Here is a 20,463-nt window from a genome sequence, read left to right on the forward strand (position 1 = left end):
ATTATTCTGAATTTAAAAATTATTTTTCTTTCATAGAATAATACTTTCTCTGAACATGAATCAATTGAATCTTTGAAACCTAACTATTTTAATATAATAGCTCTGATTAACTGTTGAAGAAATAAAAACTAGTTATTCTTAAAATGATGAAAACTTCGACCTTCAAATAAAAATGATATCTATACACGTTCCGCAGTGTCTCCTAATCTTGTCGCTGTTTACTTTGGCAACGTTGATTCAATGCATCGCGGTGAATTCAAAAGTATGTTTTGTGATTTTGACCTAAGTTTTTATGCATCCCATTTCCATTAAAAATAGTTGTTTTAGGTTAATTGTGTCTGTGTTTTTTCCTGTCCGTGTGTCAATCTAATCACTGCTATTCACATTTTGGGGTAACAGAGTATTGGAAGACAAATCAGGTAAAGTCTGGCTATGGTAGGCTACTTTAACATGGGATGTTACTGTGAGTTCTCAGAATGTCTATTATTTACTAATATAAAGGTGTTCTACTTGGCTAATAAAACTTTATTTTAATTTGGAAACTAAAGTCCTAACTAGAACATGGGAAAATGTTTCCAAACTGCTATAATTTGACAAAAAGAAAAGTAGGCTAGGTTAACATTAGTGGTTGATTTCTTTCCTAAAATAAGGCCCAAAATAACAGCAGAGTTTGGGGAATATTGTGATTGACTACTTTTAAAGGAAAAGAGGCTTAAAAAGTAAAAGGGTACTAGGCCTAGTGCAGTGGCTGCCCTCTTCAGAAGGAAATGCTATACCACTTTGAAAACAACTTTAAAATTCTAAAATATTTAAATTATTTAATTTAGGAATAATTAAACTATTCCTAAATGCAATTCACTATACTTTGGCCCATCCCCCCTAATGTGCAAATATAGCCTAATAAACTCTCCATGCATTTCTCCATCATTTGATTTCATTCAGGTTTTCATATGGGCACCCATAGGCTGAATTTTAGGGGAGGGGGGCTTACCTGGTCTAATTGGCACTTTGTTTTGAGTTTATAGATATATCAAACTGACAATCCACAGTCATTTGTTTTTTTTTTTTTTTTGTTGTTTTTTTTTCAGTAAAACCTAAGTTATGATCTGGTCTTGAGAAGGCATGGGGGTTGTCAACACTAGTAATTTTAATTTTTGCTTGTTTTGAGTTTGACTTGGCTATTTATTATAATTTCTGTTTGTTTTGAGTTTCATTTATTTGTTGATAGTGATTTGTGGTAGTTTTATGCTTGGAAGATTATTTGACTTTATTTCTGCCCATTTTTGACTTAATAGAGCTCTACTTTTCTTTGAAAGCTTATTCTGTGGAAAAAGTTTTTTTTTAATGAATACAAATATATGACACCATCATTCAGCCAAGGGGGGAGGGGCTGGCGCCCCCCTCCCCTTATGGGTGCCCATGGGTTTGCATTATTTTGCATTTTGAGTCATCTGTTTATGAGAATTAAAGTTAAATTTGAAGTTTACTCCATTACTTAGCTAGATAAAAAGTGAACACAGCACGGGATACATCTTTTTATGATCTTTTCTAACATACTAATCACTTATTTTACAAATTTTATTCAAAGTCCTTGACTGACACCTTATTTGCTGTTAGAAAATGGCTACCAGGAATTCTAGAAACTACAACCAAACCATAACAAATACTTATTTATCTCAACTCTAAAAGTGGTCTATGTTACTTCACTTTACCCCTCCCCCCCCCCACACACACACACTAATGTATAAATGTACAGTCCATTCTATATTTCAAACTATATCAAACAGTTTATTACCTTAAATTGCATTGTCCAGCAAAATAAGTAAACAATCTTGTAGAGTCACTAGTTAGTGGTGATGGGGAGCCATTGACTCAGTTGCATTCCACTCTGTCTGACATTGCTTAATGGACCACTCTTGTTGACAACAATCAATCAAAAGGCATCAGCAGAGGGAGCAGTTACAGTAATATCAGGAAGATTGTTCCAATGAGTAATCACTCTATTGGAGAAGTAATGGTTATGGACTCTGGTATCTGCCCTCTTCCTGGACAACTTCTTACTATGCCCCCTTGTCCTGGAGGAGTCAGCATTCAAAAGCTTATAAGTCATTATGACAGCCCCTCTTTGGTGCCTGTACACAAGTGTTGGAAGCTTCAGTTTATTCCATCAAAATGGATAGTCAAGATTCTTGCATCCATCAACAACTTTTGTTGCCTGTTTTTGGACATATCCTATTTTTTGCTGATCACCCTTGTTCAGGGGTGTTGCAACACATCCCAAATTCTAGCAATGGTTGTGCAAGACCCTTGTACAGTTTGGTCATAACTTTGGATGATCTGCTATGTACAACACACTCTGTTATGCCAAGGGTCTTGGATGCTTTGGCAACTGCTGTTTGAGCATGTTTGTTATATTTTAGTTTCTCATCTATGACAATTCCCAAATCCTTCCCCTCTGCCAAAGAGTCAATCAATTGCCTTGAACTATCCCCTCCTATCATATGGTACTGCCACCTTATGTTCTTCCTCCCAAAGTACATTGACTTGTGCTACTGAATGTCAAATTCAAGTTTCTGCTCATGGGCCCATAGTGAAATCAAATTCAGGTCTTCTTGTATGGAAGCTCTTGTCACTGACGACTCTGCAGAGCCAATAAGCTTTGAAGCATGAGCTTACACTATTATGTAAGCTGATGATTCAAAGCTTTTTAAACATTATTAAGTCAAACCTCAAGGGAGGGACAAAACTTGTTTCCAATAAGAGATGATTGAAAAAAAAATAAGGGCAATTTAGGCCATAATTATTCTTTGGTTAGTTTTTTACTCAATCAGAAGACTTGTTTAAGTGAGAAGAGTGAGTGTGCTTTGGCAACTGTTGTTTGAGCATCTTTGTTAAATTTTAGTTCCTCACCAACAACAATTCCCAAATCCATCCCCTCTGCCAAAGAGTCAATCAATTGCCTTGAACCATCCCCTCCTATCATATGGTACTGCCACCTTATGTTCTTTCCCAAAGTGCTAAGAAGAGTGATTAAATGTATCTAAATCTAACTGGGGGGGGGGAAATAGCCACGAAGACCACACTGCCTTTCCATAACAAACAACAAAAGCACAAAGAAAAATAGGGAAATCTTTTTGCAAGACAGTGGAGATAATTTGAATGAAAATTTCGGCCCTATATCCAAGGGCTGTCCTCAGCAAGACAAAAATATATAAAAGAAAAAAACTCACAACAACATGCAATCAATAAAACCAACAAATTAAAGAGAAATTCAAAGCAGTCCTAGCATCCTTACTTCAGCAAAGTTCAACCAAGACATCTGGTCAACTGGGGGGGGATTTTTTGTTTTCAATTTTCTGAAGGTTTTTTTTTTCAAAGACCTTTTAGAATAAACATATCCAGGAAAAAATATATTTTGAAAACTATGGGGGTGAAATGCTTTTGGGTATGCAAACAATCAGAAGACTTGTTTAAGTGAGAAGAGTGTGTGTGTTTTGGCAACTGCTGTTTGAGCATTTTGTTAAATTTTAGTTCCTCATCAACAACAATTCCCAAATCCTTCCTCTCTGTCAAAGAGGGATACCATTTTCAGTATACCATTATGGCTAATATTATATCATCAGTATCTGTATTGCTACAATTGTTTTTAATATATGAGGCGATCTTAAAGAACTGAGTTTGCTTGAATAGGTATAGTAATTATTTTCTTAGGTGCAGCTTAGATTTGAACTCAGGGGATTGTATAAAATTTGTATAACTTGAAGCCAAGTCTGATTGTCTAGCATTAAACACTAATCAATATTATTGTTTTTTTTTTAGAGAGAGTATTTGAATTTTTAGCTACTTTTTGTTGCTGCATCACTCACAAACATTGTCTATCCTGTTATAATCCTTTTGATGCTGCCTTTAAAGATATGCAGATAGTTCTGAGTTCTTTAGTGGGAATTTGAAGAATTGTCTTTTGAATAGGGAATTTATCATAAGTATACACAAAGGGACTCACATATTTGGATTAAAGGGGATAAGAGGACTTTTGAAGAGTAAGTTTAAGTAAGAGTAATTGGATTGCTAAATTTTAGCAGGATCTCAATAGTAGGCTAGGATGTTGGTTGGGCACTCATTTCTAGTTTTGGCCAGCCCTCTTGAATCCTTTTGACTAGGGTGCTCAAGGTTTCATCCTGCATTGTTTCTGTCCGTATCTGCTCAAGCTTCTGGTCACTGGCTGGAAGGCTCTGTACTATGTGGTGTACATAGATATCCAGATTTTCTTCCAGTTTTGGATCTTTATTGCTAAGATGGAGGCATGACAGAGCATTAGCAACTGGGATTTTGGATCCTGGTCAGAACCTCAGACTCAGGTCGTAAGGCTGGAGCTGAAGCATTAATCGTTGCACTCATGGCGGGGCTTTGTGAATAGGATATTTGCTACAACGGTTTTGAGGGGCCAGTGGTCAGTCGTGATGTCAACATGGTGACTGTACAGATAATGGTGGAAGTGTTTATAGCCATACACAATGGTGTATAACTCTTTTTCGAGTTGCGAATACTTCTGCTCTTGCTGAGCGATCTCGGTTCATATGCTGTGACCTGCCCTTCCAAAACAAGGTGGGTGCCGAGCCCGTGGCTGGAGGTGTTGACAATGAGTTCAACGTTCTTGCTCTGATAGTTGAAGAATGGGGTGTTCGACACTATAGAGCATTTCAGGTCCTCGAGTGTGTTCCTCTGATCAGATGAATGGGTCTGCTTTGGTCAGGTCATGGAGTGGTTTGTTTTTTTTGGATAGGCTTGGTATGTATTTGGCGAGATAGTTGATCATCCCAAGGAGGGTTAGCAGTTCTTCTTGGCATGTGGTTAATGGCGCAAATCTTTTTGGGATCTGGCTGCATCCCTGTGGAGCTGATTATTTGTCCAAAGTAGCTGACACTGGAGGCCAAAAACTCGCACTTATCTTTGTTGAAACGGATACCCTTAGCTAGGGCACTTTCAAGTATTGCTGCTAGGCATTCATTGTGCTCTTCTTGCTTCGCGCCATACACAATCATGTCATCAATGATGATGAAGAAACCCTCTAGGCCTTCAAAGGCATCTTCCATCCTCCTCTGAAACTCATCTTGCACTGAGATGATTCTAAAGGGCATTCACTTGAAACAATATCTTCCATATATTGTGCTGAATGTCATGAGGTAAGACAAATCTTCAGAGAGCAGAATTGACCAGTAACTGGAACGGGCATCAAGTTTTGTGAATATTTTCACTCCATATAGCTTGGAAGTGACGTCTTCTAGAGTGGGAATGGGATAGTGGGGCCGTTTGATGGACTTGTTTAGGTCCACTGGGTCTATGCACTGTCTTATGGACCTATCCTTCTTCTCAACCATCACCATCGAATTGACCCACTCCATTGGGGTAACAACCTTTTCAATAATCCCTAGGTCTTCTAAGCAGCTGAGTTCTTGCTTGAGTTTATGGCCATGGGTACCTGCCTTGCTGGGTAGACAGTTGGGGTGGTATTGTCTTTCAGGTATATGTTGCATTCTCCTTTGAGTTTCCTGATTCCTTTAAACATTTCTTTTTGTTTTTCCTTCAGGAATGGTACTCTTGAAGATGTTGAGTTTACGTTCAGTACCTGCTTAATCAGGTCCAAATCAAGGTTTGAACGGTAGCCTATGATGGGGGCAGCTGAAGTTTCTACTACAAAGAATTGTTGCCTGCTGCTGAGGTTATCTTTGTAGCTGCATGATAATTTGCAGACTCCAGTTACAGGGATCCTTGCTCCACAGTTGCTGGTGAGGTGCTGGCTTGTGGGTTTCATGGTGGGCTTTGGGGTGGTGAGGTCAAAGTACTTCCTTGGAATGATATTGACCTGGACCCCTGTATTGATTTTGAACAGGACAGGGAACTGAATGTTGATGACCAAAGGTATCACTACTTCGTCTTTGTCTTTGCTTTGTTCAATGGAGTACAGGAACACAGTTTCATCACCAGAGTATACTTTGACAGTATCTTCTTCCATTGTGTTTACTGTCTTATTTTGACAAACTTGTGCAAAATGGTTGAGCTTTTTGCAGATGAAGCATGACATGCCCTTTGCTGGGCATACATGGGAGGGGGAGTATGTTCCACCTCAGAAGTAGCATGGTTTTCTCTTTGAACTGCTTGCTTCCTGTTTGTTTCTGCTGCTGTTCCGGTTTGGGTAGCGTGATATAGCATCAATCTCTTGCTTTATGAGAATAGACTTAGTTCCATGGAATGTTTTAAGCTGTGCCTGGGTCACTTCGTGGGTTCTGCACATAATGGTTGCTTTTTCAAGCGTAAGTTCATCACCTTCATCGAGGGGCTTCTCACGTACGTTTTGGTTTAGTATTCTGCAAACTATCTGATTGCAGACCATTTTGTTTGGGTCCGAGTAAGAACATGGTTTCACTTATGTCTTGAGCTCTGTAATATATTCTACACTTTTTGCCTCGGTTTGGTCTCGTTTTTGGAACAGATACTGTGCAAAAACTTTGTTCTTCTGTGGTGATGCATACGCCTTAAATTTCTCAAGGTACCGTTTGATTTTGTTCTGTTCCTCGTCTGCAACAGTGAAGGTGTTGAATATTTCTTGTCCTTTTGCTCCAGCCCAGATAAGTAGGTAGGCACAGAGAGCTTTCTCTGTTTTGCCTGCCAGTGGGCCTGCAAACATCAGTTGGGCATGCTCTTGGAAATGGTCCCATTCTTCTGCTAGGGAGCTGGCTTCCCAGTTGATTGATGGCTGTAGTACATCCATGAGATCCCACTTCTGACACCATGTAATACTTCTCTGGTGTAAAGGTTTTATGACCCAGGCTACCTACAAAATAAAGCCACATCTAAGCACAGCACAAGCATTAAGTAAGCACAAGCAGGGAATTAAGCACAAGCATAGCGGAATGCTACACCATTAACATAATAAATTTTAATGGTAGCTTGCTTTGTACATATTGGTGCATAAATAATCATCTGGACTAGGGCTGTCTTAAAGAGTGCATTGGAAATTGACTTGTAAACAAGGCTGTACCCAGGGTTGGAGAACAGGGAGCTTACCTGTCTCCACCCCTCCTTTACAAAATTTAAAAGACGAATCAAATATGGGCTTATATGTATTTATTAAGTGTTTACGAGTTGGAAAAAATGTTTTTCGGGGGTGGGGTGGGGGTTCAAACCTGGAAACCTCCCTTCCCTGGACGCGGCCTTGGTTACAGGAATAGCGTAAAAAAATATGACTAAATATTCTCATAGTACATAAAAAAAATGTTTTGTCTTGGTCAAAAGTCATTTCCCCTTCTTCCTGTCTAGCATCCTGGACTGCATTTGCTTAACTATTTGTTATATGGTTTACTGTCTTAATTTGAGATGACTGTGCTATGGCTAGTTAGTAAAGCCTTGGTATATTCTTTGGTGTTGCTTTCAGGGGGGGGGGCTAAAGTTCTCTTATGTTTCAGGCTAAAGTTCCTTATTTTTTATCCTGAGAATAGTGTGCTTACCTGTCTCTACCCCTCCTTTAGCTATTGCCAGGGTTATGAAGCAGTCTCCAGGGTGTGATTGTGCTCTGATGATTGTTTTGTAGGTTCCCTTTGCCAATACTTCCTAATAAGAAATAAGAAAAACTAAAATGTAACTGGTTACAGTAGTTCCTTTTGCCAAAGGCTGTGGAATAGACAACAACTGCAAATCAGACTAATTATATTTATACAAATATATGTTATAGGGGTAAGTCGTGAAATTTTGAAGGATTCTGCATTATCCTGCACTTTTAGTTGCCCAAAATTGTAATAATTCTGCCTTGCTTAAAAGTCAGAAAGTTGTTGGCTTTTTTTCCGTTTATTGTTCATTTTTCAGAACCAGCTAAGAAATCAGCTCAAGAAGCAAAACATAGAAACAAAGGTCATAAAGCCTCACCTAACAAGTCAGAGAAAAAAGATCGTGTGAAAGGTGAGATTAAGGAAGAAAAAGAAGAAGAAAGAGAAGTTGACGAACAAGGTAGTGAAGCTGGTGAAAGTGAGGAGTCCTGGCATAGTGAAGACGATCCAGATAAACTGTGGTGTATTTGCCGGAAGCCACATAACAATCGATTTATGATTTGCTGTGATAAGTGTGAAGAGTGGTTTCATGGAAACTGTGTTGGAGTTACTCGTGCTATGGGTAAGTAATTTCTGCAAATCTTTGATATTTAAGTCAGTTCTTTAACGGTTGGTAAGATGTCCCTCCGTCATTGGTATTTAAAAAAAAATGGAACCTACATCTTAGGGGTGGTAATTGATTCAAAGGTTCTATTGAGTGTTCATTTTCATCATTTTTAGCTCAAATTTTACATTCCTTTTTTATGTCCAGAGTAAAGAAATACTAGTGGACAAATGTGAGGATATGTGTGTCTCTGACTATAAAAAGAAATGCAAAGTAGTCTTGAAATTTCAATGTTAACGGTTTTTAAAATCTGCCAACGAATTTCAGACAAGTTCCTATAGAATAGCATGCTGAGTCATCTTTGTTCCTTTTTTAAAATTTAGGTTTCATTATGGAATTTTTTTTCTAATTGTTTTGCTTAACATTAGCCGTGATTCAAAAGAGCCATGACAACAGGGTTGCCACTCCAAGGAAATTGTTGGTACTATTCAGGGTCCCTAAAAAGCACTCTCACAGCATAAAAAATAATACCTTGCAAAAAATTTGCCGCGTGTTTGGTGAAGTGGAACACCTTAAGGAGTACATCTTATTTGAACATCTTAGTTACTCTTTAGCATTAAATACCAAAATTATAGAGGACGAGGGGCACAAAATTTAGCTTTCCTTTTCCAGGGTGGAGGGGGAAATTTATCAATTTAATTTTTTCACTGAATATACAAAAAAGGATTTTTCAATAAAGTATCCCTCAAAACATTTCCTTTCAAAATCTAAGGGGACAAAGAATCAAAGGAGGGGGGAGGGTAGACCATTCTCCAATTTACCCCATTGATACCTGGCTTTTCTATAATCCAAAATTAACTCACTTTGACAGCTTCTACCATTTTTGTATTTTTAATATTTCTAACTAGCAGTTGTTCATAATGCCATTGAAAAACAACACACTTTTGGTTGTAATCTTAAATTATATTCTAGCATTAAGTTAGGGATTGGGAGGGGGGATAAATAGTTAAACAGGAAGGGGTAAAAAAATCCGATAAAAGTTAGTCTAGGAATTTCAGGAAGAGGGTGGGCACCAAAGCCCCCCCTCTACCTTAGTACTTTAATAATGAGGTGCCTATATTATGATGTTTTATTATGAAATAACTTCTTATAATCTTTACTACCTATTCTTTTCAAGATAATATTTACCTATGATTAGTGTATCTGTAAAATTATTCTTCTTTCTTGATCCTATCTAATATATGTCTGAAAAAAAACAACCAAATGCAGTCTGTCTGTACCCTATAATATAATGGAACGTCTATTTGTTAGCATAACAATTATGAAAATAAATGAAAAACGAAAATACTAGTATGTTATGTCTTACTTCTCGTTAGACGAATGCTTGTATAAAAAAAACCGAAAATAGCTCCTTTCTTGCAGGGAAATAGATAGCTAATGAGCAAGTTGATATCTGGAACATTAAATTTTAAAGCGGTACTACTTTTAACAAATTCCTCTAAAAAGGTACGGCTTTTAACAAAAAATAACAAAAAAGTACTAGTTTTGCAGAAAGTATTCAAAAAGTATTCCTTTGATTAAAAAGCATTATAATAGAACTTTGGTACTCCCCATGGCAACTGGCGACAGTTAAACAGAGACTCTTAATCAGAATTGCTTTCAATCAGAGATGTATCAAATAGTTCGTGGTAACGAACTGTAAGTAAGGAGCGACCCGGCTCAATAGTAACCGAAACTGTAAAAAACGGAATTTTGATACCAATAGATACATCAAAAGAACAGATTTTTATGCTTATTTCAAATATATAAGTTTCATCAAGTTTAGTCTTACCCATCAAAAGTCACGCGTGATTAACGATAAAACAAAATTGAGAACATTTTTTAATTCGAAAAAAGGGTGAAATAGCCCCTAAAAGCTATGGAACTTTAATGAAAAACACACCATCAGATTCAGCGTATCAGAGAATCCTACTAGTCCTAGAATATCACGATAGGGCTCGTTCGAACGGAAATTAAAAGTTCTAATGCCCTTTTTAAGTGACCAAAAAAATTGGAGGGCAACTGGGCCCCCTCCCATGGTCATTTTTTTCCTGAAGTCACCCAATCAAAATTTTGAGGTAGCCATATTGTTCAGCATAGTCGAAAATCTAATTAGTATGTCTTTGAGCATGACTTAATCCCCCACAGTCCCAGGGGAAGGGATGTAAGTTACAAACTTTGCCCATTGTTAAGATATAGTATTGGTTATTGGGAAGTATACAGGCGTTTTCAGGAGGAATTTTTTTCTGGTGGGGGGGCGGAGTAGGGGTTACGGGGGAGAATCTGTCCATAGAGGATGTTTCCTTGGGATAAGGGACATTTCTATGAAGGGGGTGCCAGATTTCCCAGCATTATTTAAATAACGATCAGAAATTAAATAAAAAAAAACAAGTTTTTATTAACTGAAAGTAAGGAGCAACATTAAAACTTAAAACGAACAGAAATGATTACTTTTATGAGGGGGTTCCCCCCTAGTCAATACCTCGCTCTTTACGCTAAAGTTTTTTTTAGTACTATCAAAAGAGCTATCTATTCTAATTAAACGGCCTTTGTGATTCGAACAAAATTCGAACTTTAGCGTAAAGAGCGAGGTATTGACTAGGGGGCGAACTCCCTAATATACGTAATAAAAACAATAAAAACTGATGCTTTAATAATCCTTAAAATCATTAAATATTTTAGGCAAAGAAATGGAAGAGAGAGGAGAAGAATGGATTTGTCCTCCCTGCAAAAAAGAAGCAAAGAAACGTCAAAGAGAAGAATTAGAATCCTCTGCCAAAAAACAGGAAGAGGAAAATCTGAAAAGACAAAAACAAAATGCTAGTACATTATCAAATGAACCCCCTACCAAACAGTCAAAGCCGCAAGATGCCTCCAGAAACGCAGACATCAGAAACTATATGGTAGTTGAGAGTAAGGATTCTACCCCTTCAAATCAGGTAATTGCCTTTTTCGGAAAGGCTTTATTTTATTTAATGAAATATGAAATAACAAGATATTGTAGGAATCAACTCAGAGTCCATTTATTCAACAACAATAAAAAACATTTGAATGCAGAAAATTTACCAACATATTCCCCCGCAAGGTTTTATGGCCATGGTGCTGGGGGAGAAAGAGAAAAAAAAGAAAATAGAATGAAAAGCAAAAAAAAAATCGCGAACTGTCAGCCCTCTATTATCATCCTTAAAGCAAGCAAGAGTGAGGTGCTATGCACAATAAACATTACTAACAGGCGTTTCCAACATGAAACAGAGACATTCACCTCATAAAGATCCAAAAAAAATGAAAAGAACAGTGAAAAAAGAAAAAAAATCCCTCAGAAGAAGGGCCATATCCACGATTTTTTCTGGGAGGGGGGGGGGGGCAAAAAAAAAATTTTGAAATCGCATAAAAAAATTAGTTTATATGTATTTTTGTTACGTTGTTACTAGTCGGACGAAAATTTTGGTTAAACTTCCTAACCCCCTCCCCACTGGATGCGGCCTTGCTCAGAAATTTTGGTTAAACTTCCTAACCCCCTCCCCACTGGATGCGGCCTTGCTCAGAAGTAAAAGAAATAGAAAAATTTGAAGGTATTAAGCAAGTGACACTCTTTGGCCGAGTGAGACAGAGTATTCCTGGTAGTAATTTGAAACTTCACTTTCAAAAATTCGAACTTTAGTGAAATTGAAGTTCCATTTCAAAAATAAATTTTTAGCGAATTTTTGACACACCATTGTTTTCAGTCCATTTTCTTTTACCAAAATCCTATCATGATGGCCGAAATAACATTGGACACATAATTAGTCTTTGAAGAGAGCACAACTTTTACATCGTTTCACAGTTTGCTGGAACAGCCATTTGTTTTGGGATTTGAGCAAGAAAAAATTATAAAAAACTATTTTGTGTAGTTGAATAATGAGGTAATATTTTTGTACAGAACATAAAAACCACCAAATGAAGTATGTTTTTTATGTTTGTTTTGTAGTCAATTGTAACAAACCTATATTATGCTTTGTAGTCAATTCGCTACTAGTGCTAAAACTTATTGTTCCAGTTGTGGCAAGTCTCTTATTTATTTTGTTTAATTAAGTTATAGGAAAGGTTGTGAGATACGCTCACATAGATTTGTTACTTTCTTTCTTTTTTTAGATTTTCTTCTCTCTTTCTTTTCTATTTTCTGTCTTTCCTTCTCTCTTCCTTTTCTTTCTAATTCACTCTCTTTTTCTCTCCTGAACCGGAATATTTTCAAAATTTCGTTAAAAGTTAATTGAAAAAGGAATTTAAGAGTTTGAAAGAAAAATTAGACGAATGCCTGTGAAATGGAGAATAGATAGTGGACATTCCCTGTTGTTATTGTTGTTGTTGTTTTAATAATCATGGACACTGTATTCAAAATTTGGACTTTCTGAGCTTCAGGGAGCTGAAGATGGATGTGGGAGAATGGATTCTAAATTTTTGAATTCTAGTTAGTGGAGCTGAAGCTAATCAAGGAGCTGAAGAAACTTCAATTGTGACTAGGAAAACTAAACAAATTGTATGCATAAGAAGAGTAAGGAGGGGGGGTATGGGAGTCAACAATTATCATTCAGTGACATGGTAATACCCCTTCCCTTCATTCACATTATAACAAAAGCCAGCTTATTGCCTCTTCAGTTTAAGACGAATTGCTAAAAAAAAATCATGCAAAAATAATGTTGTATGGTTAGTAACACTTAGCAGCCTTTCCCTACTCTGACATTATGTCGAACTTTACTTTCATTTTGAAACGGCAGAAATCAGTGAGTAATTAGTGACTGAATAACTAATTACCGGAATTTAATAAAACCAGAGACTCAAGTTGCTTCTCGGAAAGAAAGAAAACGGTCAACGTTGTTCCCGTCAAAGTTAATTATAAAATTAATTAAAAATATTTGCTGTATTTAATATATTTCCTCTTTTTTTACTTTTCCTGTTCATTGAACGAAAGTAAAAAAATAAGAAGAGTTGGGAAAGAAGTTAGGGAAAATCCCCCAACTCCCTTTTTCCAAAAAGGAAAAATAGATATTTGTGTCCACACTTTTTTTTTAACTAGCCTGTGTTCTGCCTACTAATCTAATTTTCTATTAATTATTTCTATATTCAATAAAGAACAATATTACGGATAAATGAGTCTACCTTTTTTTTTAAAAAGAATTAATATTTTCCCAAAAAATCACAAATTTTCAAGTTGGATCCAAGAAAGCTTAGGTCTATTATTGAAATGCATATACGGATTGAAATTAAGTTCGTTTTGAAATGTTTAAGCTACGTTGTGTTCAAGTTGTAGTGCACTGTTAATGTAGTGGCGCTAGTAATTTTTAATTACGTTTAATTTAATCTACGTTATTTGATTACGTTTTATTTTACGTTTAATTGAATTACGTTTATTTAATTAGTTAATACAAATTAAAGCACCAAAGAATTAAGAGTGTCAGATGCTCCTTGGTCACGTCAGAGTTACCTCAATCAGTCCTAACTTTTGTCCCGACGATATGCAGTCTTTAGTGTTGACAAAACAAAAAAGAAGCCAATTAAGTAAAACTGCAGAAAAAATAATAAAAGTAGAACATTGTGATAAAAAGAATAAAGAAGATTGAATTTTATGACTGAAAGACTACACCATCAGCCTACCTTGCGGCAGAACAAACATTTACCAATAAATCCGGTAGAACTAACATTTGTATGTTAAATCCACAACGTTAGTATAGACAGAACCGAACTTGCCTTCCCATAATATAGAGAAGAAAGTATAATTTTCTTGAATTAGGGCTTTGATTTTGGTTTTGGCTTCTATTGATGGTGGCTGTTGAATATTAAATTGCGATTATATTGTATAAGTGAAAATGTTCTTAAAATAAGTAAGTCAGTTCGTTTGAGCTATCCAGTACGTTTCTTTGTGTCCTTTTAGCTTGATAATTAGCAAGGCCGTACCCATGATTTTTTTTTCGGGGGGGGGGGGGTTTACACAAAAAAAAACTCAAAAAACGCTTAAAAAATTTGTTTATATCCATTTTTGTTACGTTTTTATGAGTCAGACAAACATCCCCCCCCCCCCATAGGTACGGCCTTGATGATTAGTGTTTTTATCGTTGCGGTTTTGTAGAAAGTTTACAATTTACAAACTTTTCCACTTTCTAACCCGTCAGGTAAAAATGTGTTAGATACTTGGCTTTCAACCTTCCCTGCAAAAATAAGCTTTCCTTAACAACATTAAAAAAAGGGAAAATGAATCATTAAAAAATTTTCATTAATCATTTTCAGATACAGTATATTTCACATATACGAGATATTTCACTCGTACTGTACAGTATACTTTACAGTATATTTCAGATACAGATACAGACTATCAATATATATATATATATATATATGTATATATATATATATCTAGCATATTTAGGAATTATGGGGCAATTCGTCGTTTTCTCGACGAGTTTGTTTTAATATTTTAAAGAAAATTTTTTACCTTGTGAAAGGATCGATTAACATTGACCATATGGTATTTATCACTTTACTTTGGTTGTTCGAAGAAATTTAATTCTACTCTCACTGAAGTATTTTACAGAACCTATTCTCATGTGTGTATCAATGTTCATAGAAATTATTTATAGAAATAGGTATAAAAGTAATAACTAACAGTTTGTTAATATAGGAAGGTTAGTTCTAGATTTGATTGATACCACCGCATGAACTCTGATTGAATATTTCGAACTAGCTTACATTTTTTAGAGAGTCAAGTGCGTAATAAAATCGTGCAAGAATTCGGCCCGCTCCAGCTCCATCTACTGCAGTGATAAGTGCGTTATTACGCATGCTCAAGAAACCATTCCAGAGTCAGCCAGTTATCGTCCTCTTTCATCCCAAACTAAGGTTTGTTATAAAACGGAGATGAAACGTGTGTCCCTTATTTCCTCAAATCTTAATGCTACATGGAACCGTATCCTAAATCTTTTTTCAACAAAACATCTGTTTTTCTTCGTTTTTTTTGTTCATCTATTTATTTTTCTTAGCCATGATTATCCACTCATGAAAGTGACAAAATAGCTCCTTGTATTACCAATTTCACAAGTTCATGTAGTTCTTTCTCTTTTTCTATGTCTCTCCGCAACCTCCTCTCACTTTTCTCCCCCTTGTCCCTATTCATTTCTCTCTCTCTCTCTCTCTCTCCCCCTCTCTCTCTCTCTCTCTCTCTCTCTCTCTCTCTCTCTCTCTCTCTCTCTCTCTCTCTCTCTCTCTCTCTCTTTCACTCACTCACTCTCTCTCTCTATCCTATCTATCTATCTATCCATCTATCTTTATTGCCCACTTGTGTTTTAACTGTGGGATTGTGAAATAAAGGTCTCTCTCTCCTATCCCGCCCTCCCTCTTTATATCTCCTTTAAGCCCCGCTCCTTCTCTTTTTTTTCTCTCCTTGTCCGTCCTCCTTTCTCTCTTTTCTCTTTCTATCTATTTGCGCGCTCTCTCTTTCTTTCTTTCTCTCTCTCTTTTGCTTCTTTTCTATTTGATAATCATGCTTATAATTCCAATTTCTGCATATTTATGTTTGTATCAAAAGCAAAACAATTGTAATGCAACAGTTTTTCTATTGTTCAATAAGTTGCAAAAAGCTTCCATGCAAAAATGCACCTCTGCATATACAATTCTTCACGTCCAGTAGTGCAATTCATATCTAATGATAAAGAAAACACAAATACTGGTATATTTGGTAAAAAAATAAATAAACCAAATACTATTAACCACTACTGAAATAGTGATTAGCAAAATTAAAGATGAGATTTTATTTTAAGAAGAGAATTTTATTTTTATTTTATCTCATGCTAAATGTAAGCCTAATTAAAATTCCTTATTAAACACTAGCGTTAACGGAAGCGCTATAAAGGCTTTAAATTTGTAAAAATCAACTAATAAAAAAGAGCTGCACAAAGTCACTATAGCTCATATAATTTACTGTCGGTACTAGCGCTTAAGGGTTTTTGCCAATGTATTTCTTAGAAATTCCATTGCTATCGCAGAACAGTGCAAAACTTACCTTTGTAGCCATAACAAAAGCTTAATAAGGTATTAGTTTATGCAAAAATTAATATCCTTATTTTATAAATTTTAGTCGAAGTGTTTTAAATCAATTTTAGTCGCAAAAAATATTAACAGACAACAAGGCATGACAGAATAATTAATGTTAATTAATGCTACAACTCGTAAACTACTTTTTTAATATCTTAAATGCAAGATTTTATAAGTTTGTTTCCGTTCTCCAAGTGAAAAAATAGTTAAAAGCCATTTTACAAACAGCTATGTTTTCTCAAGTTAACAAAAAAAAATTACTAAAATTATAGTAAAATTCTCTTGTGGGTTGGTATATATAGGTATATATAGTTTTTAGCGTTATGTTCAAAGAATAAAAATAAATCTTGCAAATTTGTTCATATGAAGAACCAAGGACATCAAAGTATTTTTGGCCCGGTAGACCAATTTTAGGTTAATTCATTCTGAAAATCGTGATTTTCTGTGATTTTTTTTTATGGTTATTCAGAAATTAAAAACTTTTTAGAGTTGTGTCACATTTTGATCACTGTTGCCACGTTGAACCGTGAAAGTAAATCAGCAAAACCATTATCCTAATTTGACCACGCTTTTTGTCCATAAACTTTCACGCAATAAAACTTTATATTATATATATATATATATATATATATATATATATATATATATATATATATATATATATATATATATATATGTAAGAAAGTATTTTTGGCCTGGTAGACCCGTCATAGGTCCATTCATCTTGTAGATCTTGATTTTCTGTCATTTTTCTTATGGTTATTCGGAAATTAAAAATTTCTTAGGGTAGTGTCACATTTTCGTCATTGTTGCCACGTTGAACCGTGAATGTAAATAAGTAAAACCATTATCTTAATTTGACCACGAGTTTTGTCGTAAAAGTTCAAACATTAACATTATTAATTCCCAAGGAAAATTTTTTTCTCAAAATTTTGTATAATTAACCTATTTTTGTGTTTTTGACAGATTTGTCCCCCGAAGGAAAAACTCTTGCAGAGTAATTTTGTAATTTTAATTTGTATTAATCTTTGCTTTTATAAATCAATTTAATCGCTCTTTCTTTTATGTTTGTGGTTTCTACAGCAGAACAAATAGTTTATTTGTTTCAGAAAACAAAAGTATATTTCAGAATTTTATTTTGACTCATCTTTTTTTCGCAGTTTGAATTTTTTTTCCCATTTTAATACTCTCTCCCTCCCCCCTGAAAAGTTTTTCAAGATTTTACAGTTTTGTCTATAGTTTCTTACATTTCCCATATAATTTGCATGTTTTTAGTACTTTCACTCGCCCCTTCTTACCTGAAATATTTCCAGCACACAAGCCTAGGCCATCCATCAGAAATCACTCAACCTACCAAGATTCTATTTTCCCGGATATTTTTCATTCAGCTTTTTTTTTTCTTTTCTTTTTTCTTAATTAAATTCCCTCCTCCCCTCCTTAGAAAAACTCTCTACGCAAGTAACTGACTGCCCCAAGCCTAGAAAAGTGGGAAAATGGTATAGTTATCAACAATTAAGTAGGGTTTGTAACAAAGTAGGGTTTGAAATTTGAATAGATAAAAAAAAATGTTGTAAGAAGCTGAGGAGGCTGAACTTGACAGCTTGTAGAATATATTTTTTTAAAGCAAAAAATGTAAGGTAACGTATGCCTTAGGTAGGGAGAATAGTTATTTTTTATCTCTCTTGTTTCTAGACGGCGTTGTGCATGCACGAATGCATGACCCTTTTTTTGGCCAATGAGTATATTTGCGTAATAAGCGGAAAATAAAGATAGCATTTTGTTTTATTAAAAATAGAAAATTGATGTAATTTCGTTTTCAGAATCGATAAAGTTTCTCAGCTCTTTTTCCTAGGGAAATCTCCCATTTTTCTAATACCCTGTTGTGATTAACCGTCCATTTCTAGTATTACTTCTAGAAATGGACTCCTAGAATTAGAATATTATTATTCTGTATTATTATTGTAGAAGTCCATATTACTGTATCATTATTGTATTCATATTACTGTATCATTATTATATTGTATTGTTATTATTGTATATCACAGTACAATAGAATTAAGTATTATTAGTTGACTTTTTGATTTATCTTATCTCCCTTTTGTAAATTTTTGATTTGATTATTTTGTTGTTTTTAATGTAGAGTGTAAAGCGAGAAGATAAAAGAGATGACTCAAATCAAGGACCAGAACTTGAGAAGAATACTCCAGTGAGGGCAAAGCATCGTGAAAGGACTTCCCCAATACCAAAAGATAATGGAAGAAAAGGAAAAAGCTTTGGCGATGAACTCATGTCCAATGAAATATTTGATAGGCATCCTCTCGGAAAGCACAAAACTCCTGCAAAAAATATTACTCCACCAATGTTGAAAACCGAAATGAGGTCAAAGAATAGGGAAGACGCTTCTAGTGAAGAATCTGCTTCTGAAAGGGCTACAGGGCAGAGAAAGTATTATGAGAAATCCATGGTATCACCTATCCCAAAAGCTGAGCCAAGGAAGGTTATGATGTTAGCGGAAGCACCGCCCCCTCCAAGTCGTCATACTCAGGTCAAAGTTGAACGAATACCCGTGTATGATACATCCACCGGCTCACTTTTGCAAGGTAACTTGTCATCGTTTCAACAAAAATCGTTTTCTTACTGGTATTAATTAAAAAAAAAAACTTTCCATAACAAAAGTTTAAAAAAAAAAGAAGTAAAGAGCTGCACTAAACCAAAGATGAGCCGAAAAAAAGCCAAATATTTTTCCAAGAATAAAACTGTCGGGCTGAAACCCCCGTGCTCAAAAGATCAGAACTTAATCTGCAGTTTACTGAAAACAATCCTTATTTCGAGCTGTGTGTCTATTTCTTATTATATCCGAAAAAAAAGAAATTTACTAAACAAATCTTTCCAAAGTCGTGACCTATCTAGATCTTTTCACCCCAGAAAACGAACAGTCTTATTAAATGAACACTGATTGTATTCATGAATATTTGGTACCCTGGTATGCAAATCACTATTATAAATTTTCTGCCACAATGTGTGGCATTAAGTGCGAAAGAATTAAGAATCCGTGGCTCACTTCATACCATAGAACGGGAATGTCTTTCTATAAAATCTCGGAATGAACTAGTTTATCATCAAACAAATCGCGCTCTAAACTCCAACTTGTGCTCAAGGCTCTCAACCTTCAGGGGTCTCTAATTTCAGCCAGCAACCGCCTTATGAAAAATATTAAGAGGTTAGGAGGGGAAAAGAATTTTGTTAAAAGTTCTGACCTATCTAAATCGTTTTTTTTTTCACACTGGAAAATGGTAGTGTGCTAATTTTCAAAAAATTACAACGTTGTTTTTGAGAACAAAAATTACAGATATATAGATAATACAGTATACAATTATTGCTCGTTTAATAACATAGATTTATTGTTTTATTGACATTTACCAAAGTATGCCACTTCGCGCCTTGAGCATGCTTGTGTGCGTGCTTGCTGCTTTGTATTTAATATAATCTATCCAACAAAGACCATTATTTCTATCTTCCATCCTAAATGTTGTTGCCTTATTTACATTTAGATGCTTTGTAAAAATCAATGCAATAACGAGAATAAAGTCTCATCGATGTGAGATGATCTGAGTCGTAAAGTTAGCTTTATTTTTCGTTTTTTTTTTTGTGTTTTTTTTTTCTTCTTCTTCTTCATGTGTTGGTGTTCCCGGTTAGAAGTTTCGTTTTTCTTTTTCTGCTATTACACTCCTCGTATTGCATTACCTGAGTATAGAGGGTTTTAATTGATTACTCTTATTAAAGCAAGAACGAAACTAACATCAATTGGAATAGTAGGGTCAGTCCTCTGCATAAGGAAACATGTGAAGAAAAAAATTCTTACTTCATAATATGGAAAATAATCCCAGTTTGTATATTTTGAAGGAGGGAGAACCTTTATATTCACTTCGTTCCTTCTTTTTCAATTTCTTTTTCTATCAAATTTTTAAATATGTTTACGTCCAAGTGCCATCTAACTAATCTAACTTTACTTAACCTAAATTATCAGTATTTGTCCATTAATGTGTTTTTGGTAGATGGCATTGATGGTGTCTAACTATGAATTTAGATTATTTTAAAACGGAAAATGGAGTCGAATTCGTGTTTATTTTTCCGAATTTTGTTTTTAAAAAAAATTGTACTACAGTGAAAGGAGTGAAGGTAAAGGTTCGCCTGCTGTAACATTTTTTGTACAGGTTA

General features: G+C 35.2%; 1 protein-coding gene across 2 annotated transcripts in view; it reads left to right on the forward strand.

The window, feature by feature from the left end:
* The first annotated feature begins 281 nt into the window (after window positions 1-281).
* pps (protein partner of snf) overlaps window positions 282-20,463 on the forward strand; it is a 77,666-nt gene continuing 57,484 nt past the window's right edge. Inside the window, exons 1-5 of one of the 2 annotated variants that reach the window (XM_089094220.1) lie at window positions 282-419; window positions 7,861-8,163; window positions 10,867-11,123; window positions 14,914-15,054; window positions 18,386-18,845. In XM_089094220.1, coding sequence (XP_088950346.1) covers window positions 8,097-8,163; window positions 10,867-11,123; window positions 14,914-15,054; window positions 18,386-18,845 — 925 coding nt within the window. In that variant the 5' untranslated portion in view covers window positions 282-419; window positions 7,861-8,096. The remainder of the gene's footprint in view (window positions 420-7,860; window positions 8,164-10,866; window positions 11,124-14,913; window positions 15,055-18,385; window positions 18,846-20,463) is intronic. The other variant, XM_089094222.1, reaches the window with a different exon arrangement.

This window comes from Artemia sp. Qi Xiang Cuo, chromosome 9, assembly GCF_049724085.1.
Source record: "Artemia sp. Qi Xiang Cuo chromosome 9, ASM4972408v1, whole genome shotgun sequence".
In the NCBI taxonomy this organism is placed as follows: domain Eukaryota; kingdom Metazoa; phylum Arthropoda; class Branchiopoda; order Anostraca; family Artemiidae; genus Artemia; species Artemia sp. Qi Xiang Cuo.